Here is a 27,968-nt window from a genome sequence, read left to right as displayed (position 1 = left end):
CAGGCGTTGAGATCAAAGTATGCCTACCATTCGTTCAGGGCCGCGGTAGTAGAAAGAATAGTGCTCCGAAGAATAGTGGCAGCACTTTGTTCAGGGAGTTGAAATTTCCACCGATTCTGCTAGCTTTCTACGGGGAAACTGCAAGTGCGCTGAAATTGCGTGACATGTGTCAGCAAGAAAACACCGCAACATTGAAATACGCTTATTTTGCTTACCTAAATATTTAACTGTAAGCAAGTAGGATTTTTCGTGCAAATTCCTATTGTGAAAATTACTTATTTTCCTAATGCAGAGGCACGCGTCATCTGCTTGAAAAGCGATGGAGATGGCACCTCAGGAGACACCGGTAATATAGATTGTCTCGTCTGACAAAGAGCCGTTTAGTGACTAACAGCAATCCCTGGTTGTACAACCTGTAACTCAGCTACCATATGTCTAGTGATGTACAGGACCGATTCGCACATTCTCCGGCTTCAACTGCGGATTAGTACCTTGACCCGCTGTCTTGGATATTTTGTGTATTTGTCTACGGAAAGAAGAACGTAATTATGTGCACGCTAGGAAGAAGAAGTACTTTATATATTACAGCAGTCGTGGCTGCGTGTTCTGCAAAGGAAGACATCATTCTCCAGCCCTCCTGAAGACGTATTCGTAGCTCGGGGCTATAAAATGACGTGCCTCCAGCATAAAAAAAAAAAAAGAAAGAACAGTCGTTCAAAGCACTCGAACGTGATATATGCTTCAAAGTAAGGGATTGTGCCAAACGCTACCGTATAAAAAAAAATTTACTTCCAGTAATGGTGCTGCTCATTGCAGCAGTGCCGGGCATAAGAATCTGAATGCGCCTCGCGGCGATTTCGGATCACCTCTTCTACCGAGCGTTAGGCAGCCCCAGTGGGAGTTGCACCACTTTGAGTCTGTTAACAGAGCCACACAAGTTTTCGCAGCGATGAATTCCCCGCGGTGATGTCGCAGTGGTTAGGGCGCTCGACTACTATGCCCAAGGATTCAGGATCGAATCCCAGCCGCGGCGGCCGCTTTTCGAAGGAGGCGAAAAGCAAGGCACGCGTGTGCTGCGCAATGGCAGTGCACGTTAAAGAACCCCAGGTGGTCGGAGATTTCAGGAGCGTTCCATAAGCCGGGGTCGCTTTTGGGACGTTAAACCCCACAAACCAAACATTAACCGAACCACCAGCGATGATTAAATGAGTGAGGCGCTTCTATGCAATGAGTCGCGCGAATCACATCGTAAGAATCGAAAGCTAAAACTGTCACGAAGAACAAAGAGCAGCGCATGAAGCGGGTTTCTTACAGATGCGCGCGACTAATCGCCGAAATGCGCTTTATCGCGACGAACAACTAATTTTTGTCGGACGTCGGGAAACGGCGCCAACAACGCGAGCTTTTCAGGTAATCTTGAACAGCTGCGCCGGAGTGAACTACCGAATATAGGAGGCTCGACCTTAAGTTTAACCAAGTTTATACCCCTTGTTTATCGCACCGCGTTTAGTATTTGACATGTGCATCATACAAAACACTCAGATCGCATTTTCAAACTACAGTGCGACTGTTTCACCGAATCTCCTTGCGCCAGAACGCAGCTGCCTTTTCCAGTGTCTGAACAAGCGCCGCCGTGGCCGTCTTGTTATGCACTGCTTTCCTGAATAGCATGTTTTCTTTAGCCTTATTTCTTTGGCCTGGCGCAAAAATCTCCGCTCATGCTTACTTGCTTTGTCGGGATCTTGCAACTTTACATTTGCCGCGGCATGTCCGAGGCTGTTGTGTTGCTGAATCTTATATTCCGTTCACAACTAGGAAAGCAGAATTTTATCTAAAACATCTGGCTCGGTCTTGCGTTTCAGCAGAATTCTATCTAACGTTAAACTCCTGACTCGGTCTTACTACCTTCAATTACTCCGCGTACCCGCGACCCCTTTCCCCTCTTCCCACCCTTCAGATGCAGTTCGTCAAGGCCCACCGTCTTCAGGGCGTAGCACTCAAGCAGCTGGGACTGGACGCTTTCCGCGTCCCATCGGAATGCGGCACCCGAGAGACGCTCTTCGACGCTGTGTTGACGCAGCTGCGGAACCTGGAGCCCAGAGGAGACGAGAAACTTTCCTGGGAACTATCCGGGCTTCGGGTGACCGTCATGTACGAAAATGGGAAGGTCGCCTGCGTGGATCACACCCACTAGGCCACATTCAAACTGGGTGCTCACCCTCGCAAATTTAGATACCTGGAACAGTTGAGAGCTTTTGTTGAACGCATTTTTTGGGCATTGTAATTGTGCATAATAATTTAGGCCTATTTCGCGCATGGAAAAAAAATTTAAAGTGAATAAAACAGTGCATACACAGTAATAAAATTGTAGCGCAAGGCACGTTGTTGATAATGGGTCTTGTGGGAGCTACTTTTTATAAGCATTTATATAGTAACGCAGGCTATTCATCGAGAATAAGTGAATATCTCTAACCCAACCGATATTAAGCATTTATGGAACTCGTTCATGGACGCTCTCGTGGGATTGAAATTGATAAGGATAAAAAATATAGCATAATTTCGAAACGAAAGGTCAGACTTGTTCTCGGAAAACTGAAAACCATGTTTAAAATGGTCTTAAAAAGAAAACACGTTAGCTGCCAGTTAAGAAAGGGATCAGCACAGAGTAACCGCGGAGTGAAAGCAACGGTTATTTAACAATGAATTACATATGCGGCTACTACTGGTACATACCATATCTTGAAGTCTGCCGCAATGTTTAGTTTTCTTGTTGTGCGTGACTAATAAAAGAGTGCATTTCATGCCAGCCTAAGTTTTGTTTTCGACAGAGATCTTTGTTTTTGAAAGCTCTAATAATGGGAATGAAACAAGATAAAAACAAACCCTCCTCGCCTGATTAAAATGCTTTGGTTTCACGCCGTCTGCTTCGTTGCACAAGCATCGGCTTCGCCGGGTACTGCCATTTCAGTGCCCAAACATGGGTGCGCTATACGACGCATATGAGGGAGCACTTTCCAGCGTTTCTAGCATTCTATAGGAAGAACCTCGCATGTACCGTTTCAGGCGATAGGTTCTATAAAAGCTACGCAACAGAAGGCCAGTATTGCGTCGGCAGAAAAGAGGATTTTCAAAATGCATTGAGAGCAATGCGTACCTCCTTTTCCCCTTGCCTCGGAATACGCTCCCAAACTAGCGCGAATCTAAGAAGAAAGGCCAGAGAAAAAGCGATCCAAACAATTTCCCAGGACAAAAGGAGACCTTGTATGTCTATTTTTCTAGACCTATCAATGGGGTCGCCAGTATAGCAGTCATGAAAACCTTGAAACGGTACACGGTATATCTGTCAGGAATCACAAATCATCGATTGATGAGAAGGTAGCTCTATCGCACTAGAAATGGCCCACAACCCCTTGCAATACATAGACTCAGAGAATATACAAAGAATCCTCTTCAGAAGTATAGCTAGTGGCAACATTGGCGGATCTGGTTAAACTTCATAATTTAAACCAACCATTCGGCTTCGCGGACGACAAGGAGAGACACTGGGCCTGTCATGGTGCTTCATGAGGCGGTAATAGCAAGCCACTCATCATCATCATCATCAGCCTGATTATACCCACTGCAGGGCGAAGGCCTCTCCCATATTTCTCCACTTAACCCGGTTCTGTGCTAGCTGCATCCACTTGACCCCTGCGAACTTCTTAATCTCATCCGCCCACCTAACTTTCTGCCGCCCCCTGCTACGCTTTCCTTCTCTTGGAATCCAGTTTGTTACACTAAGCGACCATCGGTTATCCTCTCTTCGCACTACATGTCCTGCCCATGTCCATTTCTTCTTCTTAATTTCTACTAGAATGTCGGTAACTTGAGTTATTTCGCTGACCCACTCTGCACGCTTTCTATCTCTTAATGTTACCCCTACCATTTTTCGTTCCATAGCCCTCTGGGTTGTCCTCAACTTAAGTAGAACTCTCTTGGTTAGCCTCCACGTTTCAGCCCCATAGGTGAGTACAGGCAAGATGCAACTGTTGTATACTTTCCTCTTGAGCGATACCGGTAAGCTGCTAGTCATAATCTGCGAATGCTTGCCAAATGCGCTCCATCCCAATCGTATTCTTCTTGTTATTTCCTTTTCGTGGTCCGGGTCTGCGGTTACTACCTGTCCTAAGTAGACATATTCGCCTACTACTTCCAGTATTTCGCTACCTAATGTAAACTGCTGTTCCTTCCCGAGGCTGTTGAACATTACCTTAGTCTTCTGCATATTGATTTTCAAGCCTACCTTTCTACTTTTCCTGTCTAGGTCATCAATCATTATTTGCAGTTCATCCCCCGAGTTGCTTAGCAAGGCAATGTCATCAGCAAATCGCAGATTACTGAGGTATTGTCCATCTACATAGCAAGCCACTATTGATCACTCAAATGAGCCATCCACAAAATAAAGATTTTTTTTAATTGAATAACTGACGCAACCGGTTGGTCAGACGCACTTGGGCAAGCGACTTCGCAGCATCTTGGCGCGCTCACACAAGTTCGGCTTGCTGCTTTCTGGTTGATGTGATGTATATGCCAAAGTGGTGGGCCACAGGAACTGGTGCAGAGCTGCGGTGTATGCAAATGTTTAAGTGGCAGGCGTGATGTACACTTTTTTTTTTCTTTTTTTTTTTTTCTTTTTTTTTTCAAAGAACTAGGACATTCTCTGCTGTCGGGGAAAGGCTGTTTGCCGCTTCAAATGATCTCCAGAAACAAGTCCTACGTATGCTTTCAACATTTTGCCCCAGAATGTCATGAAGACTGCATCTGTCCGTCGAAAATTCTCACGGTAGTACAAAGATCGTTCAAATTTACGGAGAAAAGTGAAACAATTCTGGCGATCTTGAAGGCTTCCCAGTGTGCTTATTTTGAGGGAAGCTATTTTACAAGATACATCATTATATAGGTCGGAGCCAACATTTTAATTACTCCTACAGAAATTACCTGGGCTTTAAACTCTTACGGGGCACACATAGGCTAGCTCTGCCTCTAAGGGTATAACGCGCCCAACGTATAAAGCCCTGCCTTAACCAAGCCGTGTGAACGTGCCGCCGTTCCATGGAGTAGCGTGGGAGTAACACCGAGGCGGGGCACACACCCCGCCTCGGTGGCGCAGTGGTAAGACGCCCGACTATTGTGCCGGAGTGCCCGGGTTCGAACCCGACCTCGGCGGCTGCGTTTCGATGGAAGCGAAACGAAGAGGAGTGTGTGTGCTGTGCGATGTCAGCGCACGTTAAAGATCTCCAGGTGGTCGAAATTACTCCGTAGCCCTCCACTACGGCTCCTCTTTCTCTCTTTCAACTTTCGCTCCCACCTTCCTTCCTTCCCTTACCGCGCGGTTAAGGTGACCACAGATAAAGTGCGACAGTTACCGCGCCTTTCCCTTCCTATAAATAAATCTCCGGTTGCCGAAGCACCGGCTCGGCATCAGCGGATCTCGGTGCGTGCATTCCAAGCCGAAACGCAGAGCATCGTTGACTTGACTCTCTAGCGGCGTCAGCGGCATCAGTCAGTCGCTGCTATCTCTTCGCCGCGCAACGTTCCTATGGGCCCGATAACCTAATGGCTCTCTTCTATCCTCCTCCAATACCACCCTGTACGGCGGCAATCAGAGCACCGGATCGGTGGCAAAAGTTCACACAAGAGAACACGAGCTCAGGAAACAAACTGAAAGAACATAGCAATAACAAAATTTTCAGTGCGCGTTGCGTCAGATGAGGAAATGGCACTCACCGCGAGTGTCATTGTGCGATACCGCTGTGTGTATGCAAACTCCAACATGGTTCCTCTAGTGCCCCGGTGTCGGGCAGTGAAGTTGCCTTTCTTCCTGTACACATCACACTCAATATGCATAAATGAACAAAAGACAGTAAGGAGAGCGCCATGTATACCAATGCAAGATGGGGGAAATGAGGGCTGCTCCCCGATATGAAACCGTCTTGTCATCACGCGTACGGTATAAAGCGCTGTGCATATTTATCTTTGACTCGACAAAATTTTGGGATGGCTGACATTCTTCGTAGCCTCTTAGTGCCGTCACTGCGATTAGCATGCATGATATTCACGGAGTAATTACTTCTATCATCACATTATTCACCTCGTCAGCCAAAAGTGCGGAGCCCTAGGCTTTGTAGGCGAGCGCAAGGTTTCGTCGATGCGCATCATCACTGGAGGGAACAACGCACGCGAGTCGTCTACCACAACGAAGCTTGGAAAAATTCGGACACTTTGGCGACTAAAGTGATGAAAGGCGAAAGCCTGAGGACTGCATTCTGCTACGCGATTTTACCGGGTGCGCGGCACTAATTAGTCATTATAATTAATTAGTTGTTAATTAGTAGTTGATAATTTTTGACATGGCCATACAATGTGACAATAATTAGTACCAATTATTTATTTGCTCAAATTTCCCTTTTTAATCTTTATGAATTAATCATTATTAGTAATTGATCAATTATTGGCATATGGGCACGCAATCGCGTATACTGTGGTGGTGCTCTGTGATTGGTCGAGACCTCCATGACGTCATCCCGTCTCGACCAATCAGAGCCGCCGCAAAAGTATGACACTTGCTGGTGACAACGATGAGGCAATAAATGCTTTCGCCTTAATAACGGGTTGCCATTAACTAATGCGAAAGTATGTCTTGCCTCATGAGTCGCGTCATCTAAAGCCCCTTTAGCGTCATCAGAGCGTGTCACCACGAGCGTGTCCTCGTCAACTGACACTCAAGAAAACAAATGTTGTACACGCCGTGAATCGAACCGCCATCCTTCCGAGTCTCGACCGAGGGCGGTAACCGCTGCTCTACGCCGACTGCCTGCGAACGTGTTCATAATTATTCTTGTTTAGCGTAATGACGTTCAACGTTGTTAAGGGAAATAAGGGAATAAAAACATAAAAAGAAAAATAATAACAATAAAATAGTATTTAAAATACAAATAAAAAAACCTAATGTTAAATTTAACAGAAAAAAATTAAAAAACACGCGTCTAGTGCTGCGACAACAGCAGCAACAACGCTCAAGCTTTCGCATTTCCCCAGCACAGGTTCTGCAGAGCTCTCTACTTTTTCTTTTTCTTTTTTTTTTTTTTTGCTTTCAAAAGTACCTCCTACTGCTATAAAGTGGCTAGTGAATAGACAAAAAAAAAAAACGTCCGCAGTTGCCAGAAAGTAGCCAGGGAGCTAAATTGAATTTTTGAATTGGAAATCGTGTATTGTCAGCACTAAGCCCTATGCGAACGCTAGTCGGATACAGGTCAAGAAAAAAGCGGCAAACAGCCCTCAAAAGACCCCCCTCCAGCCAGTGGCATCGTTCTAAATGTGTGACGTCGCGGCACACACGGGAAAAGAAATATGCTTCAGTAAAACAAGCTTTTGGGCGAGTTGGTAGCTTACATTCGACATAGCCGCAGCGAAAAAAAACACAATCACAGAAGGAAGACACGTACACAAGGACCAACGCTGCACTGAAACCAGAAGAAATGGCTGCGAGAAAAAGCATGCCAGGCCATACGTGCACTGTAATTCTGGAGCGGTTTACGAGATCCCGCTCTCGTGTGGAAAAGCCTATGTCGGCCAAACTGGGCGTTGTGTCAACGACCGGCTAAGGGAGCATGCCCTAAATTTAAAGAATAATGAGAATGTGCACCTGGTTGAGCACTGCAGGGCATGCATGCATTGTAAGCCGCTTTTCGATAGTGCAAAGATTCTAGGAAAAAGCAGTAATCAAACAGCACGTGAGCTGCTAGAGTCGTATTATATAAGAAAAAAGGGGGGCAACTGTATAAGTGTGGCTTCTATCGTTTTGCACAAGTCTGAATACGAGCTTTTCTGCGCCAGATGAAATGTATTCTCCTGTGCAAGCTTCGTTTTCGTTTGGCATTGGCACATGTGTTTTTTTATTTTTATATATATTTTTTTTCTATCTGTCTCTCTCGTTATACCTGTTGCGCGCATGCGCGTACTAAGCAATATATTTCGCGTTCTTCTCGGAAATAAACCAGTTGTGAGTGCAGCGTTGGTCCTTGTGTACGTGTCTTCCTTCTGTGATTGTGTTTTTTTTTTTTTTTCGCTGCGGCTATGTCGAACGGGAAAAGAAAAATGTGTTCTTCCGCGCTCACGGGCTTGCGGACTTTTGCCAAAATCGCCGCCTCTAGTTGTCGCGTCCGTCCGTCGGTGCAGTCGCTGGTCGGTGTCGTCAGCGGTGTCGCCTCGTAGAGCTCCATGGCGGAAAAGAGAAGCAGTGAAGCGCAGAACAACGAAGCGGTTTCGTGAAAACTCGACGGTGCTGACATATCAGAATTCTTTGTTTTACCTGTTGTACTCTGATGAGCAAACAACTATCGATCGAATTGAGTAAAGGTATGTATTTTTGCTGGAACTCAAGAAGCATTTAGGAACTATTTGCCAGCACGGACTCACTCCAAGAAACCACGTTTCAAGCGCTACTCGTAGGTGCAAGGCGGTCGGCCGTGATGTCATGATATAGCCCGGCAGCTATTGGTTGGAAGGGGGTCCTTTGATAGCTGAATGCCGCTTTTTTCTTGACCTGTATCTGACTATAGATGCCTTCAAGAGCGTCACTCTCAGCGACCTTCATTGCCAAACAGGGTCATAAAGTAGCCAGTTTTGCGCAAAACGGCCACCAACACAAACTCTGCTTAACGACAGCGAGCGGCTCATGTACATTTTTTTTTTTCTGTTAAGAATGGTTGGCAACTGCAGGGTTTTCATTTATTAAATGTGTGGTTCAGTCATTGTGAACTAAGGAATGAATCCCCTAAGGATCTTCTTTTTTCTTCACAATAGTATTGAGCTCGCACCCCTGAAGCTGCATTACCCCTCGAGACTTCTGAGGAAGACATAGAAGAAGAACCTTAGTGCCCGAAGCAGTACGTGCGTCGTTCCAGCTCCACTTTAGGTCCTGTTTGCTTGGGAAACAAAGGCAGTCGTCAACCCGACCAGGTGCCCCCTTCGACGCCATGTGGAGAAGACTCCTCGGAGAGAAAAGAGAAAGCATAGCGTCCTTGTCGTCGAGCTGCCCAAAGTCGGTAAGGCAAAGAGGAAACTAGCATTCCTAAACCCGGCTTCTGAAATGTAATTTTCCCAATACTTCCCTGGAACTTCACTGATCTCTATGTACGGGAACTTGCACACTGTAACAATTAGTCATGATCGCTGCTATGTACTACCTGGGTACAGCAGCATCTCCTATCAACCACTAATTATTGTTTCCTTCTCTTTTTTTACAGGCAGCAGCCTATATTACGCTAAGAATGCTTGCGTGTATTTACCTTCTCTAGTGCCGTCCTTACGTGTGTGTTTGTTTTTTTTTCTACATAAACGACAGTGCTCATGGATAGTTATATCGGGCATACATTTTAAACAAAATCGCACACTTAAAGGTGCATTTTCGTGTCTATAACACACCCTCCAGAAAGCTACAGAAAAGCTGCACAAATCACTGATGCACCCTTTCTGGAGGGTGTGTTAGGCACAGAAAAGGTATACGATTTTGTATACAATGTGCTTTAACAGGAGCGTGCCGTTAGCAACCGTCATACGGCTTTACTTAGCGCCTCTGACACAACGCAGGGTGTGCCCTCGCCCTGCGAGCCTTCTCCGGGCAACTCGCCGGGCGCCGCCTCTGTAGGCCACCCTCGCCGCAGGAGTTCCTCCTCGCGTCGCCAGAGCAACCAGTCCCCCAGGCTAGGTCTATTCTCCGAAGGTGTCCACTCATTCTGGAGCATGCGCTCGGGAATGCATCCCTCGCGTACCTTGCTGTGAGTGGCCGGTCCACAACTCCTTTTATTTTCATTCTTATAAAGACTCTGACGGCTGTATTCCAAATCAATACAAGATCCCCGGGGCATCGTGGGATGAACTTCAACCCTGTCTTCTAGCGTGTTGGGCGCAAGGTCTTCCCATTTGTATATATAGGCTTCTTAGGTAACACGCTTTCCGAGTTTCCCGGGCAGTATAATATCCACAGCCCACCTTATAACCTACAATGCACGTAATAGAAGTTGAAATAGACTTGGTTTGGTTTTTGTGGGATTTTACATCCCAAAGCAACTCAGGCTATGAGAGACGCCGTAGTGGAGGGCGCCGGAAATTTCGACCACCTGGGGTTCTTTAACGTGCACTGACATCACACAGCACACTGCCGCCTATAGCTTTTCGCCTCCATCGAACAGTGGCCGCCGTGGAAGAGATTCGATCCCGCATCCTTGGACACAGTAGCCGAGTGCCTTAACCACTGCACCACCACGGTGGGGCTGGATTAGGCTTGGCTAGTATGCGTAAGGTTACAATAGAGAGCCGCGATGGCTTAGTGGTTTCGGTTTTCGGTTACCCAGCCCAAGATAACAGTATCATCAGATGACAACCGCTGGAAACACCGATGGGTGCAGGCGAGACAAAAATACATTTGGATTGGATTAAATTGGATTGGTTCTGATGCTTTCCCTTTTATACAGTTCACAGTTCAGTCGTTCAGTCGTGTCCGACTCTTCGTGACCCTATGGACCATGTCACGCCACGCTTTCCGGTCTCTCACTATCTTCCTAACATCACATAACTTCATCTGCAGTGCCTCGAGGATGCCATCTAACCATCGCGTTCGCTGCCTACCCCTTCTCCGGCGACCCTCAACCTTGCCCAACATCAAATCTTTCTCCAGCGACTCCTCTCTTCTCATCAGATGACCAAAGTAGCTGAGCTTTAACTTTAGAATTTGACCCTCCAATGAGCAGTCAGGGTTTATGGTCGACAATATTGACTGATTTGATCTTCTGGCAGTCCAAGGAACTCTCAAGAGTCTTCGCCAGCACCACAATTCAAACGCGTCAATTCTTCGGCGGTCAGCCTTTTTCACAGTCCAACTCTCGCATCCATACATCACAACTGGAAAGACCATAGCACGAGTTATACGGATCTTGGTTGGCAGACTAATGTCTCTGCTCTTTACTAGGCGGTCAAGGCTAACCATTGCTCTCTTTCCCAGAAGCAGGCGTCTCCTAATTTCATGGCTGCAGTCTCCTTCCGAGGTAATCTTGGAGCCCAAGAAGAGAAAATCTGTCACAGCTTCCACTTCTTGTCCCTTGATGCTCCAGGACTTGATAGGGCAAGACGCCATGATCTTTGTCTTTTTAATGTTCAGTTTAAGCCCAAACTTCTCACTCTCTTCTTGTACGCGCATCAGAAGTCTCTTGAGTTCCGCTTCACTTTCTGCCATTAAAGTGGTATCATCCGCATATCTAAGGTTGTTGATACGTTTTCCAGCAATCTTCACTCCAGCTGAAGACTCGTCCAGACCAGCCTTCCTCATGATGCACTCTGCATATAGGTTAAATAGGCAGGGCGACAGTATGCAGCCTTGCCTCACTCCTTTCTCAATCGGAAACCAATCAGTAAGACCATGCCCAGTTCTGACTGTGGCCTCTTGCCCTTCATACAGGTTCCTGAGGAGACAGATGAGGTGAATTGGAACTCCCATCTCTTGGAGAGCTTGCCACAATCTGCTGTGATAAAAAGCTATAGCCAAGTCCTGTTTGCGGCGAAGACTGTCCCGCCGTGGAATCGATGTCACCAACACCATCAATTTTGATTGTCTTTTATTGCGATTGCAATACTGCGCCAGGTTTTGGAGCCGTCGTGTAGCTCGCGACCGGTCGCCACGGTTGACCTTGAACAGCCGCGAAGAAGAGGAAGAAGAAGAAGCAGAAGGAGAAGCTATTCTAGTTCACTGGAGAGAAGCAGAAGTCGAAGAAGCAGAAGATGAGGAAGATTGTGATGATGATGATGATGATGATGATGATGATGGTTGTTGTGATGATGATGATGAAGAAGCTGAAGAATAAGATGAAGGAGAAGATGAATATGATGACGAGGATGAAGAAGAAGATGAAGACGAAGAAGAAGAATGTTCGGTCACCGGCAGCTAATGCTTTCGCTCCACATTCGGTTCAACAGCATTGAACCCTTCTCATTTATATGTGGGCTGGTAGCTTACGCTCTAGCATCATACTCTTAAAGCATAAGCGTAAGTGTCCTCAGTAATGTATACCACCCTACGCTGATAGGGCGTGATAGGGGAATAATGTAGCAGGCAAAAGAAGCTTCTGCCGTTGCTATCGCAATTCAACTAGGGTTAACCAGAGTTAAACCTCAACTAATGTTTTCAGTTCTCAAGGCGACCTGTGTACTGTGCGATGTCGATGAGAATTAAATATTCTCAGGGGGTCAAAATTACTCCAGAGCCTTCCACTTTTACGTCTCTCATAGCCCATGTACAGCTGCCTTTTTTTAATTAGGCACGCAAAGCGAAGGTGATAGCTCACGGGATAAAAGTTACTTTTTGTATGTTTGTAAGACGCCATTCATTCTAAAATACTAGTACATAATAACTCCTTTATTTCAAATATTTTCAGGACTAATCACATTTCTGATAACCTATTTCTCTCCGCCAACCATTATTAGCCATGCTAGATAGCTTATCCCCAGAAATGGCTGTCTAGAACTTGAGGTGATCCTTGGTTCGACCTTTGAACCAGGATGAGGTTTTCTCGACTACGAATAGCTGCTGTGACAGCTGTGCAGTTTTGATCTGTAGCGGACGGCTCCACTTAGCTGTAGAGTGATTAGCATAATTAATCGCTCGCATTAAAACCTACTCCACGTTGTCGGATTTTCATCCGCACATGGTACTATGCCAACCTTGTGTCAGCACCTTTTCTTGTGTACAGTGTCGCTACGGCCAAACATAACTCCAGAGCTCTGCAATTAAAATGCTGTTAGCAAAAAAAGAAAGCTAAAAAAGACAAATTACTCGGCTCCTCCTCTCCGGTACCTCCGTCGGAGTGCAGCACTTCTCAATGGTATTGTTGTTAAAGAATTGATACAATGTGCTCCACAGCATTTTGGTCGTCGCATTATATATCGTAAATTTCGACAACCGTTAAAGATACATAATGCCGGTGTGCACTGCCTGTTTCTTCGGAACTGTAAGACGAGGATATGGGCTGAGATAAATTATCCGGTGTGCAAATATTTCGGGGCCCCACTACTGCCTAACACCCGCTTTCTAATTCCCACCTTCTCGATCCAGGCGAGACTTTCAAACCAAGGACCTGGCGTGCGTGGTGGCTAGCATCCTGGTGCTAGCACTGTGTCTAATGGCGCTTTCTGCTGCCATGCGGTGGGAAAAGGACAAGAACCACGTGCTTGTTACCGGCGCCTTCGGGAGCTACCGCGGCACCGTCTCCGTCGTGGCCGGCGTGACTATCGGCGTCTTTCTAGGCATTCCTTACGCTGAGCCGAGCACGGCGCGGTTCGCACCGCCGGTTCCCTGGCACGGCGACGTGCAGGAATACGACGCTACGACACGTGCGCCTGGTTGCGCACAGCCCGCCTTCACGTCCAGTGAGTGTAACTTCAGCTTCTCACCGATTTCAAGCTGCCAGGCCACTCGCTGAGGATAGACAGGTGACCCTGTCTGCAAGCTCGTTGCCCCAGACACCACAATGGACAGGGACCTGATATAAGAAGTCAGGACGATGGAGTGAGATGGTAGCAAGGATGCGCTTGATCTCTCGGATGCGGATGTCTTTTGTAGAAAGAGAATAGACAGCTAGCTTGAAGGAGAGAAAGGTAATTCGAATGCACGTGCAACGGTAAAGGAGCGAGAGCACGCTGAGCATAACAAGCCTCATGAAACGCAACAGCATCTTCTCAGGAGGCGTTGGAGGCTGTCTCAATATGAACCGGCCTATATTCCTCAGCGCGCCACGCGACGATAATGCGACGTAGGCAGCGCCCGCAGAACGGGAGGGACCGTCCGTATGAAGACCGGGAAGGGAGGACTGAAAGGAAAGTGAGAAGGGAAAACGCGGCTTAAGGGAAACGAGGAGACCAGAAAGGGATATGGTCGCATCAAGGATAAAAAAAAAAAAAAAAAAACTTGGGAAGGGCGCACGTCTGTTCCGGCACTGAGTCTTGGGCGAGCGGTGCCTGTCGACGGTTAAACAACAGATAAAAGACACAGAAGGTAACAACTGGATAGATTTTATGAAAAAGAATCAGAGTGTAGAAATGTATTGAATCCGAAAAGGGGCGGTCAGGAAGGAATTTTCTTAGACAAATCAATAGGCGGTGTCCTATTTTTGAACTTAGATCTGGGTGCCTTATAACACGTTGCGACAAAATGGAATTTAACCAAGAAGATGACACATGTGCGGTGTGCGGCAAATCCGTAGAAACAACTAATGCGCATCTCAATGAAGGCGCATAGCCTTACAGGCCTTACAGGTTTAGACACACCTGCGGTCGAGTGAATGAATTTATGGTATTAGTTAGAAAAATCAATTGGAACAGTGATGGTTGAAAAGCAGAAAAATACTGCAAGGCTCGATTCTCGGTAAAGATGACCGACTTTTTTTTTTTCAAGTGTCAGTTTCAAAGACGTTTTCGGATCACACTTCCTGTACACGGCGCGCATGAACCAAGAGAGGCGTTCGCCTCGAAAAAAGTTCTACCCTATACTTTATGTGAAACTGCGCCATTTGCTTATGGCTTCTTTCAGGTGGAATCGACGCCAGCACGTCCGAAGACTGTCTGCGCCTGAACATTTGGGCACCGTCGTGCGGTCCCCGCCTCTGCCCTGGAAACAAGACAGTCGTCTTCTTCATACATGGCGGTTTTTTCCAAGTGATTCTACATTACATATATAATCCGGATTATCGATAGATGAAGAAGCCCTGACGCGTGCATAGAGCTTAAATCTCCTTGCTTTTTTGTTGGGGTGTGTAACGAGACTGCAGCTCAAACAACCTCCGCAGCCTCTAGTGTTTCTTGGCAGTAAATACTATAGCACATTATGGCCTCCTACTCGACTCCAATTTTTAGGGATGGCATGTTCTGAGTTCCCTAATTATTGCGTAAATCACACTTAGCTTTCATCATCATCATCATCACACATTTATTGTTAGATACATGTACATGGTTATCAGTATTACAGAAGAAGGTCCCGAAGTGAAAACTGCCCGGAGGACCTCCCCCGTAAGGCTTATGTGTTTCATACTGTAATAATAGGATTTTTTATAGAAAGGATCTCCGGTGTAGGATTTTAGATAGATGTTGTAAGCTTCCACCTTGTTATTTGTGCCTTTTTGTTGCTACCGACCTTGGATCAGCTAATTTTATCACCATCATCAGTTTCTTCATTTAACTTTTCATCTGTGCGTAAATTCAGCTTTCTCAAATCATTTATTTCTTCGGGAAATTCTCGCGATACGAATGCAGCCCATTGTTGACCGAAATACCGCACTTGTATGGTTTACACGACACATTTCAGGATCTTCCGCAAGCCCGAAAGAACCTGCTAACATGATGTCAGCACAGCTGTATCACCCACTGACTGGCTCTTATTTCTGGGAAAATTATTATTATTAGAAAATTATTGCGAATAATTATTAAGAAGCTCATAATCGATATTTAATTTTGTCGTTCGTTAATACCCACCGAGGCAGCCTCGGGCAGGACGCTTTAGCATTGTGCTAATCACTGTTAAAGGTTGCTTTTCTATATCAGGTTTAACTACTCGGTAGAAGACCAGGACAGAATTTAAAAGAAGAAATTTGTTACATATCAAAAGATTACGCCATTTCCATTAATATGCTTACGAGTATTTAAAATATTACTGGATTGCCTTACAAATAATAGTTATGTCCAAAAAAGCTGTATTGTGTTTTGGCCTAAGAAAGTTGATGGGAATTATATCTCATCCTCTTATCTTCATGATCCTATGTGTCCTCCTTGCAATCAAATAAGCAGCCCAGCTGTGTAGAACACCATATAAAGAAAAAAAAACTTGCAGATGTTCTCTTGAACGATGTGGAGACTTCTCGACACAAAATGCGCGACCATATGTATTGATAAACTGCATTCCTCCCCACCAATCAGAATTAAAGCTTCGATCCGACAAATCATTTATTTGCGTGCTCTCCATTAGTTCAAATCAGATGTCCAGTAGCCATCAACTTTCCTCTTCCACGGTAGCTCTAAGTAGACGGCGATCACCACCGTTCTTGACCTCAGCAATAGCAACGTATATGCTCAACGTTTGTTATTTCCGCCATTGACAACACTGGTTCGTGCCCGCAATGCTGCTGCTAATGCTGCTGCTGCCTAAATTAAAGCAAGAAAGTAGGGGAAAGAGCACGGGTATGTCCGCTTATTCCAAATGGCCCTGTCACTGCAGCGTGCACAAATGTTTTTGCTGGTAAAAATAAATCCCAAAGAAAACAAATTGAAAGTAGTTGAGCAGTGAAGCAATCCGCCTAAGCGATGACGACTACTGCCGCGAAGCGATAAATGCCCCCCAACTGCCCTAATTTTTGAAACTGCACTACTCTCTCCACTATTCTCATCTCTTTCACTTTTATGCTCCATTGCGGAGTCTTTCTTTCTAATGCATTTCTTTCCCGGCTCCGCCACATCTCTCACTGCACGGTCGATGTGTTCAACGAGATGTGAGAGTCGCTGCACCTTGTCTTTCCGGGTTTTTTTTTTTTTTTTCTCTTTCTTACACGGAGGCCTCAAACCGCCACCACCGACTGCAGGCTTTTGTCCTAACCCTGCTGATGTCAGTGCATTAAAAAAAGGATTAGAAACCACGCTGTGCTAAGAGTGCACAGCTTCTTTCTGTCATCGGGTCCCAAACTACTTTAGGTGAATATGCGTGGTAGTGCTGGAATGTTTCAACCTACAAACACAACGATCTCAAAATCTTAGCTACCTGGTTCACCGATACTTAGCCTCACATTTTACATGCATGAGGTAGCTGTCTCGCGTGTTTTGTATTTTTCCCCGTTCCCCTGAAAATGAAGCGCGAGAAACCACCCAATGAACACGTTTTCATTTTTCGAAAATGTAATAACACATCGTGCTTGAGCCTTCTTGCTTTCGCCTCAAAATATTTCCATGAGCATGCTGAACCCGACAGTTGTCAAAAGTTGTCAGCTGGAGTAGCTTTCTCTGTCTATATAGCAGCTTCGCTCACGCGTCGCACTTCAGGAAATGTAAGGCTGCACACCGGTGGGCCACGACGCACTGGTGAACTCGCGCATGTGGTGCATCTCTAGGTACAGTTTGTCGCGCAGCCGTGCTACAGCCCGGCAGTACAACTGAAAAATGACAGCTTTCTGTCATGGGGTCTCGTGAAAGCCAATATAGCATTTGCGCTTCCTGCGTTCTCTCGCAGAGCGGCAGCAATAACGACCCCAGCCACGACGGCCAGGTTCTCGCGGCCGAGGGTGACGTGCTGGTGGTAGTTCCAAACTGGCGGCTTGGAGTGCTGGGCTTCCTCAATGCGGCGCTGCCGAATGCGCCAGTGAACGCCGGTTTCCTGGACCAGGCCGAGGCACTCAGGTGGACCATGCGCCACAGTGGGGCTTTCGGCGGCAACACCTCGGACGTGGTGGTAGTGGGACACGGCTCAGGAGCGTCGTCGATAGGCTACCACTTGTTCGCTGAAGAGTTCCTACGCGCAGGCGTCCGCAAGCTAGTCTTCATGAGCGAGAGCCCCTTTACCAGGTGGGCACTGAGCAGACTTCATGTGATTGTATTGTGATCGCAGCTGCTTAGTGTCGCAGTTGTCACGAGCGAATCAGTTCCAGCCAGTAGACGGAACACTGGACAGTTTGTACAAATCACCTAGAATAAGGCGTCGAAGTCCTGCTAGACACGATATACAGAAACCCAAAATTGTGATAAGTGTGCAAAGACAATTTTTACTCAGAGAGTATTAGTCCAGTCTCATTGCCATCTGTGTCACTGCGAATTAATAGGGCCACCAATTAATCGTCATGGGATGTAGTGGCGAAATTTAGGCATTGCCATTTTCATCATCCCTTTTGGTGTCCACTTGTTCAAGAGAGTGGCTATATTTAACACGAGCGATTATAGGAAATGCTCGTGTATGATTCAGGCATTCGTGCAGTGGTTTACATGGGGGTCGCAACAATCTCCTACCACTCTCAAATAGCAAACAAATGGAAACCTAAAGGAAGTTTATAATGATCGCCTCATACATGCGGCTTCCTTGACAATGTTTTTTATCGTCGAGCGACTGCTGAAAGTTTTGAAATAATACTAGGGCCACATTGATAGAAATGGTCCAATCTCCCAATGCGTAGCAAAATTTTGCTTTCAAAATTTGTCCTTCGTTCGGACAAAGTAAAATCTACCAAAAAGCAGAAAACTACAAGCGTCTCGAGGGGAGATCTGCAGTTGTGTTCAATTTTATGGCACTTCCTTACGATGCCCGAAAAGTTTCGTTCATAAACAACATCCCGTTAAAAATATTCTCTTTTCTTTCCCGCTTTCTCTCTCTCTCTCTCTTTCTTTCTCTATCCCTTGTCAATAACTTCTGGATAATGAATGTGTCCTGCCAAAACAGGTAGAGCCACAACCGTTTCCGTGCCGAATTGTGTAGCCGGACCAATATTAATGGCTAGTGCTAAGCCAATTTCCATCTGCACCTGCCACATTCTCTCGTGTGCTGTTACACCAGGTACCCGATCTACGACCGCGCCCTGGACCAAAAGAGAGCGATCCTGGCTCGACTGGTGTGCGAACGAGCCGCGGGCACGAGCTCCAGGCTAGCCTGCCTCCGCAACCTTCCAGTCACAGCGCTGCTCAAGGAACCGCCTGGAGCCTTGCGGAGCTTGCCCACGTTCTTCCCCGTGCTGCCGGTCATGTGGAAGCGTCGCAGCTGGGACATGCTCAAGGTAGTACTGTCGAAGGTGCCACCTTGTCTGTGTTCAGAGTATACATCACGAGGTGTCTTTTAAAGTGAGGGTCAATGGCGACTTGAGGGCGATCTGATATATTCCACCTTTGTCAAAATATACAAATCGACAGCTGTGCTACGGAACTGCACAGGGCGTTTCTTTAAACAAAATACGTTAACTAAATTTCAATACTTATTTTAAAGGTATGTTTTATTTGCAGAATTGCAGCTTGTTCTGCAAGTAGAACAGCCGAGAAAAAAATTTTAAAGAAAGCGTAGCACGAATTACAAGGCCCCCAGATGTCTCCCTGATAGATGGCTTCACACTGCATCACATCAGAGCCTGCCAGTGCGACGTAGATCACTCCAATCAGATTTTTTCACTGCCTGGCACCACTTGAGAGCTCCAAGGACGCGCGGTGGTTTGTCATCAATTTCGCTTGGAGCCCGGCCTCGCTGAAAACGCCGGCGTCGGTACCCATTGTGCGCAGTCATATTCCTCGCAGTCCCACCTCAAAGCGCAGATGCGGAGCGATCTACGCCGGACACGCTCACTGACGCTATATTAGGGTTAGAAGCCGCTTATCACTAACGGTTCTTTTTAAAGCGAAAGCCAGGATCGCGGTAAAAATCTCGCGTCAACGAGATTTGTCCGCGAGATGCATGTATGAGCGAGATTCTGGGAGTGACAGATACTGTGCTTTTCTCTCCCTGTAAACCAATTATAGAACGCTGGTGAACTTTCATGCGTTGGACGGAATGCTGGTTGTTTTCGACAAGGGTTGCGCGATGTACCGTGTGCAGCAGCAAAGCTCAGGCTTTCGCATTACTACACTGCAGATTCTGCAGTGCTCTTTTTCCTCGACATACTATTTGCAGGACGAGTTTCCATTCTGCAAATACAGTATACCCCCTAAAATAAACAATTTAAATATAAATAACATATTTAGTTAGTTACAAATACAGTATACCCCCTAAAATAAGCAATTTAAATATTGTAAGGTAACGCGAAGGTCGGACTTGGGGAATCAGGCTTTATTGCAGACCTGAAGCCTTGGTCGCACACTGCAGCCAAACACACTCCGCGATGACGATGGGTATCTACAAGAGGGAGCAGGATGAAGATGAAGCAGCACTACGGTGGCTGCAGCACGTTCAGCCGTGTGGAAGAAGAAGCGCCACACAGTGCTCACACTATTTCGCCCGCGCAGTTGGAGCGGCCAGCCTGGCCGCAGTTAGTCCGCAGGATTGCGCCGAATAAAAGGTTTCATACGTGAAACGTGGACAACTTCAGTGCCACGGTAACGACTGTCCGGAGGAGGGTGAAGAGGAGAGACGCGATAGTTGACCGGGGAGGTTTTTGCAAGAACTGTGTAAGGACCAATGTAACGGTGCTGTAACTTGTCAGAAAGACCAGGAGTGCGTAATGGGGTCCAAAGTAACACCTCGTCGCCGGGACGGAACGAAACTTGGCGATGGGTTGCATCATAGCGGCATTTGCGGTCTTCCTGGCTGGCTTCCGTGTTGACGCGAGCAAGCCGGCGAGATTTGGCCACTCGGGAAAGGAACTGGTCAGGAAGAGAGGGCGAGGAACTGGCATGTGTAGAAAGGAAAGAGGCGTCAAGAAAGGTAGCAGGAGAACGGCCGTAAACGAGGAAAAACGGGGTGTAACCTGTGGTCCGCTGTACAGCCGTATTGTAGGCGAACGTAACAAAAGGAAGTATTACGTCCCAGTTTCGGTGGTCCTGGTCGACGTACATAGACAACATGTCAGAAAGCGTGCGGTGGAACCGCTCAGTCAACCCATTGGTCTGCGGGTGATAGCTGGAGGTCAATTTGTGATGTGTGGTTGAGGCCTCAATAACTTCGGCTACAATCGTCGACAGAAATGTCCGACCACGATCGCTGAGAAGCACTTGAGGGGCCCCATGACGCAGTACGAGCGATTCCAAAAAGAAGGTCGCGACCTCATGTGCTGAGCCATTAGGCAGGGCAGCGGTCTCAGCGTAGCGTGTTAGGTGGTCGACGGCGGTGACGATCCAGCGATTACCTCGTGCGGACAATGGAAGTGGCCCGTATAAGTCTATGCCAACAACGGCAAAAGGAGTAGCTGGGCAAGGTAGCGGCTGTAGTAGGCCAGCAGGAGGAGAAGTTGGCCGTTTGCGGCTCTGACATGGCAGACAAGAGGCGACGTATTTTGCCACACTTGAGGCGAGGCCTGGCCAGAAGAAACGGGTTTTCACGCGGTGGTAAGTTTTATGAAAGCCTAAGTGACCGGCTGTAGCATCATCGTGGAAAGCCGCCAGGATACGGGTGCGAAGCGCTTTCGGAATAACGGGGACCCAACGGGTGCCTTCAGAGCAATAAATATAACGGGACAGCACGCCGTTGTCAAGTTTGAAATTTTGGAGTTGTCTGCGCATCCTAGCGGTAGGAGGGTGAGAAGCACCGGTGAGAAGGTTGATTAGGGAAAGACAGTAGGGATCGGCTTGCTGGTGTGAAATAATGGCGTACCGATCTGGAGCAGCGGCAGGAGTAGCACAGGGGATGTTTGGAGCTCTGGACGACATTGCGACGCCGAGGGTGCACGCAGGAAGGCGCGAAGAAGCACTAGGTGGTGATTCTGGGAGCGGGCAGCGGGAAAGAGCATCGGCATCTCGATGTTTGCGACCTGATTTGAATATGACATCGAAGTGGTATTCCTGCAAACGCAGAATCCAACGGCCAAGGCGTCCAGTCAAATTTTTGAGGGTTGATAACCAGCACAGAGCGTGGTGATCGGTAACGATCGTGAAATGGCGGCCGTAGAGGTAGGGGCGGAATTTCTGAACTGCCCAAACGACGGCGAGGCACTCTTGCTCTGTGATAGTGTAGTTGCGTTCCGCTGGTGTTAGAGTTCGACTGGCAAACGCAATTACTTTTTCCCGAGAAGCGGTGTCACGTTGCAGAAGTACGGCGCCGATACCGAGGCCGCTGGCATCGGTGTGGAGAATGGTAGCAGCAGTGTCGTCGAAGTGAGCGAGAACAGGGTCCGAAGTGAGGGCATTCTTTAGGGTTTGGAAAGCTTTTTCGCATTCTTCGGACCAATTGAAAGTAGTACTGTCGGTAAGGAGGCGGTGGAGCGGTGCAGCAATGGTAGCGAAATTGCGAATGAAACGGCGAAAGTACGAAGACAGGCCAAGGAAACTGCGTAGTTCCTTAGTCCGTTGAGGGCGTGCAAAGTTCAAAACTGCAGCAAGCTTGTCAGGGTCGGGTCGAATGCCATCGCGGCTGACGAGGTGGCCCAGGATCTTGATTTCTTTCTTGGCGAAATTACACTTTTTTGTGTTCAGCTGGAGACCGGCGGATGCTAGGCACGTTAATACTTGATCAAGGCGGCATAAATGATCAGAAAAAGTCGCAGAGAAGATAACTATGTCGTCCAGGTAGCACAAGCATGTTTTCCACTTAAGTCCTCTAAGAACAGTGTCAATCATGCGCTCAAACGTAGCGGGGGCATTACAAAGTCCAAAAGGCATGACATTGAATTCGTAAAGCCCATCGGGAGTAGCGAATGCGGTTTTTTCTTTGTCGGCTTCGTGCATCGGTATCTGCCAGTAACCGGAACGCAAATCCAAAGTGGAGAAATATTCGGCGCCCTGAAGACAGTCGAGGGAGTCGTCAATTCGTGGCATAGGGTAAACGTCTTTGCGAGTGACTTTGTTAAGTGCGCGGTAATCAACGCAAAAACGCACGGAGCCATCCTTTTTTTTGACCAAGACGACCGGAGATGACCAGGGGCTAGCTGATGGCCGAATAATGTCTCGTCGGAGCATATCATTCACATTATCTTCTATGATTTTACGTTCTGATAAGGAAACACGATAAGGGCGGCGGCTAACAATAGAAGTACCTTCTGTAATGCGGTGCTGTGCAGAAGACGTTCGGCCCAAGGTCGGAGAAGTGACATCAAAGGAGGCTTGGTGTTTTCGAAGTAATTCCTGCAAAGCTTGGCGGTGAGTCGCAGGAAGGTCGGGATTGATGGTGCCAAAGAGAACACAGAGAGAAGCATCAGAAGAAGCTGCTGGTGAGGAAGAGGGGGCTGTAAGGGTGGTGAGGGACACCGGGTGAATGTCCAGGGCACAAGGAAAACATGTCCCTTTAGTCAGCACAATGGGCTCTGGCGAAGTGTTCGAAGCAGCGACAAGCGCTGTGCCATGCTCAAACCGAACAAGACTTGGTGGTAGCGCGATTCCACGGGTCAGATGGCGATCAGAAGGCACGATTAGCACATCTCCGTTATCAATGTCAGTAGCAGTAAGCGCAACAAGTTGTTCGCATCCAGGGGGCAACACTGAGTCAGTAGCGGCAAGTAGGCGATAACGGGGCTCGGGAGGTTCAGAAGACGGATCGCTCTCGGTCATGTAAATGACCCTGTCGCGACACGAAATGCTGGCTGATGCGGCAGACAGAAAATCCCAGCCTAAAATAATTGGGTGAGCGCAGGGTGACATCACGGCAAATTGTACATGGTGGCGGACACCATCAACAAAAACTCGCACAGTACACTTAGCAGAAGGCCGAATTATTGCACCATTAGCTCCACGGAGTTCAGGTCCATCATAAGGCGTTTTCACTTTTCGCAAGCGGGAGCACAAGTCAGTGTGTATCACAGAAACAGCGGCGCCCGTGTCAACCAAAGCCTCAACAGACAAACCTTCAACCCGCACTAAAATAATATTCCAGGGACGTTCCGGAGGATTTTTGGGATGGTCGAAGAGTGCAGTTTTCCCTCCTAAAACTGCAGTGGTCAGTTTTCCGACAAGCGGGGGGTCGTCAGAGAAGCTTGACGGAGAGGCGAGGTTGAGCGGCGAAAAGGCGAAGTAGAACGGCGTCTTGAAGGCCTGTAACCAGCAGGCGGAGCGGGGCTTTCTGGCGGGGGTGATGAACGTCGGGGATAATCAGGGAATGAACGGTGGTTAGAGCCGGAAAAGCGAGGAGGGTAGTCTGCTTCAAATGATTCGTAGCCGCGGCGTTCATTCTGGAGCCTGCGACGACAGAAGCGGGAAATATGGCCTCGGTACCCGCAGTAATAACAAACAGGGCGGGCTGGGCGCCAGTTAGGGTAGTATGTCGGCGCCGCGGCAGGTGGTGCCAATGCAGCGACATGAGCAGTGGTAGGCGCCGGTGGCGTAGGCGCTCCAACTGCAGGCGGCAAGGATGTGACCTGGGCGTACGTTGGCGCCTGACAGATGGTAGGAGCGACCGATGTTGGCGGGCAATAGGTCATTGAGGCCAGCTCTTCTTTGACAATGCTACGCAGGCCGGCACTTGAAGGATGTGGCTCAGATGCAGGGCGGCACAAATTACCTTGAGCCGAGAGCTCTTCACGAATTAATCCGCGAATAAGAGCACGGAGGTCAGCTTCGGCAGTGAAACCAAATGAAGTGGGATCAGGCTGCAGGCGTATTGACTGTAGTTCGTCAAGGCGTTGACAGGTCGATATGATGGCGTCAATTGTGGTAGGGTTCTGCACGGCCAGGGCGTTATAGGCGAGTGGCCCAATACCTTTAAGGACGTGCCGAACGCGCTCGGCCTCTGACATGGTGTCATTTATGCGCCGACAAAGTGCTAGAACATCTTCGATATAAGAGGTATAGGTCTCATTGGACCGCTGAAGTCGGGCTTCTAGCTTCTTCTTGGCGGACTCCGTGCGAACAGTAGGAGCGCAGAAAATCTGGCGTAACTTTTGTTTAAAGGTAGCCCAGTCAGGAATCGTCGATTCATGATTTAGGAACCACGTTTTGGCCACATCCGTCAAATAAAAGGACACATTAATTAGTTTAAGCGAATCGTCCCACCGGTTGAAAGCACTGACCCGGTCGTAGCTGTCGAGCCAGTCATCAGCGTCGTCGCCTCGGAGACCGGCGAACATCTGCGGGTCGCGCTGACGGCTGCTGACAGTCCAAGTGGCAAGGGGAGCTGGAGTCGAGTTGGTAGAAGCCGAAGTAGCGGAGTGGCCCTCTTGAGTCATGACGATGGTGGTCGGGGTCAAACGGCGGCCAGAACGAAGCTCCAGGTGGATGCAGGTGACGAAGCAGCGGGGAAATCAAGGCGCACCTCCACCACGTGTAAGGTAACGCGAAGGTCGGACTTGGGGAATCAGGCTTTATTGCAGACCTGAAGCCTTGGTCGCACACTGCAGCCAAACACACTCCGCGATGACGATGGGTATCTACAAGAGGGAGCAGGATGAAGATGAAGCAGCACTACGGTGGCTGCAGCACGTTCAGCCGTGTGGAAGAAGAAGCGCCACACAGTGCTCACAATATAAATAACATATTTAGTTAATTACAGAACAAATTCTAGAATTTTGCATCTCACCTGGTGACCACCTTAGCCTCCAATACAGCCCCAGGGCTAAAATAAATCTGAAGGAAGTTACCTTTTACAATAATTTTCGACTTTCTTAAATAACGTCCTATATTATGTGCCTTGTTTTACATTGCCAGCATTCCTAATCTGATGCAGCTTAGAGCTCCAATACTCATTTCCCCAAAAGCAAGAGCTTTCAAGGATTTTAAATGAACAGAGTTATGCGGCTTCGAAGGGAATTGGCGTTCGAAATAAATAAGCGCATCTGACGAGGAGAAAGACATGGAGTGCGACACAGAAGTGTTTCGTTCCATTGCCTTCCAGCCCATCGAATCCCGGCCCCTTAACACAGATCTTCGCTGTGTTGTGTTGGATACAGTGCCTTATTTCTCTGTAATGCTGACCATTAAATTTTTTATCATTTAAGCCGATTTTTAAAAACGACATTTTCATTGCGACCTTAGCTTCGTTCAATCCACGTCTTCAAACGCTTCAAACAGATCATACATACCTCGAACATTGCGCTGGTGTTCTCAGTGAGCGGGAAATTTCTAATTTGTGATTCTCGCCTGCCAAAGCGCTCTCGTACTTGCAGTCCTGTCATCATTCCCACGTCTATTATTCAACTTGTCCATTATCCGTGCTTTCTGATATCTGCACCCATTTTTAATGTTTTGCACTTTGCGTTCCTAAAATGATAAAACGCTCAAGAACTTCGTACTAACTTTAACTAAAATTGGTGGACAAGCAAATAAACAGATAACTATTGATACACTGTCACGCGAATGAAGTAGTTTTCACTCAATCCCTTCGCTGTTTTATCCTCTCTGCCGCCACTCAGGTATCCGGCCTCTCAGTGCTCATGGGTTTCTCGGATGACGAAGGGGCGGCGCTACTCAAGTCCTTCGGCAACTACTTCAGGCTCCAGCAGCACGATTTAAGAAAAGCAATAAGTTCCTTTCTCGCGCTGCTGGGATTTGTGCAGGAGGACGCAGAAGAAATTCTTACAAACTACACCGAGGTGAGCAGCGGGTGCAATTATAGTTGCGACATTTCAGGCCTCATAACAGTAAGCTTGACTGACCAGACGCTGACATACTGCACACATGACCAGATGCTGACAGAGAACCCTTGAGAAATGTACAACCTGTCATCAACGACATGTGCGAAGCCCATCCCAATCAATTTAATGCACAGCTCTTCAATTATTTTCTGAGTCATGAAACTACCTATCTATGAAAAAAATAATGAACAGATGCACACATTGTATCTGACTAAAACCTGCATGTATTAATAAAAGTTGTCGATGTGACTGTCTCCTTTCTTCTGTTGAGCTGTGAGCTGTGGAAACGTAGTTCCTGCTTCTGTGTCAATTTCTTAACGACATTATGAAAGATCGTGCGCGGGGCGGCAAAGAACAATTTACACCAGTTAAAGAGCTCTCTTAGTCATGCAAACTCGCGATGTCTGTTCCGCGTGAGAAAACCGCTATGCAGCCCCAAAGATATTCGAACAATGCCTGATCCCTCCCTCCATCCCTCTCAAAAGCGAACGTGTTGATATCCTCCACAAACCAAATGAGCATTGCTGTCTGTCCAGGAAGCCTCTGAAGATCGCTGGGCCACAGACCTCGCCTCTGACCTGTTGGTCATATGCCCGGTGCGATTCTTCGCAGAGCGGCTGCATGCGCTGGGCAACAGGGTTCACGGCTACGTTCTGCATCGCACCAATTCGAAGAAAGGTAGCGGTGCGTCCCGAGGTTACGCAATTCGGCTGTTGTTCGGCGTCGCCGCTGCCGTTTCGGCCGCGCCCGAAGAGCAGAGGCTCAGCCACCGCATGATTGCGGTCATGTCGCACTTCTTCAAAACCGGGTCAGTGTTCGCGAATTCGCTTCACGGCTGTGTGGTTTCGAGAATATATACCTAAAACTTAAACGGCGCGCCCGACTTCCTGAGGACAATGCTGCAAATAAGTCTAAAATAATAAGAATACAAATATGTGCACAGCCATCGCTTTCACGCAGGAAGAATAGTCGCTCTGGAGGCGTATCTTTTCCTTTTTTGTGAACATTGTGGTAAGACTTTATCTGCTTTATAAGTAGATGAAAGCGTTCGCTCAGGAAAGCGGGAAGCGTGAAGTTACCCGCCCATTCAAAATCAGTCGGAGCTTGTCCTACTGCACAAAATTACGGCGACCTGTAAAATTAAAACAGCGATAAAAGATTCAAATTGTAGAGTGGGTGCACCGGTGAACATTGCACCCATTTAAGAGCGAGCAAAGGTTTATTCACTAATGCTAGTAGGTATGAAAACAAGCGGGAAGAAAAAGCTTAACAGGTCTTCAACCACTACGAAGATATCGGCAAGCCGGGTTTCTTTTCACAGAGTTGGAATCATTTCATGGCACGTCACGCCAAAGTTCTTAAAACATAAAAGATTTTCTAAGCAATAGCAACGTTGTAAAACTGTGCAGGAATAGGTTCACACGCACAAGCCTAAGCAGGAAAGGAACTATGTATTAAATTCAAAAAGTTTGACAAGAGATCACGTAGTATGCAAAAGGGCCCAAAAACGATGACATTCAAATCATTTTTTTTCTTTCTCGTCACAGTTGTATACTACGACTCTAGTTATGGACACATCAAAGCGTCTGTAAGGCTGAGAATTCCTTTCGTACGTGACCTCACAGAAATGGCAGTAATACAACGAGTACATGCGTGAACCTTCCCGTTTTTTCTTCACTCGCAGAGAACTTCACCCTGCGAACGATACTGGCACCGCAGAAGTAA

The 27,968-nt window shown here is 47.5% G+C and overlaps 1 protein-coding gene across 1 annotated transcript; it reads left to right on the top strand.

The window, feature by feature from the left end:
• The first annotated feature begins 319 nt into the window (after nucleotides 1-319).
• On the top strand, nucleotides 320-27,968 carry LOC146198463 (cholinesterase-like). Its single transcript, XM_084591904.1, has 10 exons — nucleotides 320-346; nucleotides 1,958-2,140; nucleotides 9,631-9,818; nucleotides 13,145-13,458; nucleotides 14,618-14,742; nucleotides 17,297-17,628; nucleotides 18,608-18,839; nucleotides 26,022-26,201; nucleotides 26,780-26,921; nucleotides 27,928-27,968. Exons 1-10 carry the CDS (start codon nucleotides 320-322, stop codon nucleotides 27,966-27,968), a joined length of 1,764 nt encoding a protein of 587 aa, XP_084448030.1.

This window comes from Amblyomma maculatum, chromosome 2, assembly GCF_055883805.1.
Source record: "Amblyomma maculatum isolate TAMU_Amacu chromosome 2, ASM5588380v1, whole genome shotgun sequence".
Classification (NCBI taxonomy): domain Eukaryota; kingdom Metazoa; phylum Arthropoda; class Arachnida; order Ixodida; family Ixodidae; genus Amblyomma; species Amblyomma maculatum.
This window is presented reverse-complemented; position numbering and strand designations above follow the sequence as displayed.

Coding starts and splice junctions, on each gene's coding strand:
- LOC146198463 (XM_084591904.1), top strand. CDS start 320: ATGGAGATGGCACCTCAGGAGACACCG. Junction 2,141..9,630: donor GGGAACTATCCGGGCTTCGG/GTGACCGTCATG, acceptor GACACAACGCAG/GGTGTGCCCTCGCCCTGCGA. Junction 26,922..27,927: donor TCGCACCAATTCGAAGAAAG/GTAGCGGTGCGT, acceptor CTTCACTCGCAG/AGAACTTCACCCTGCGAACG.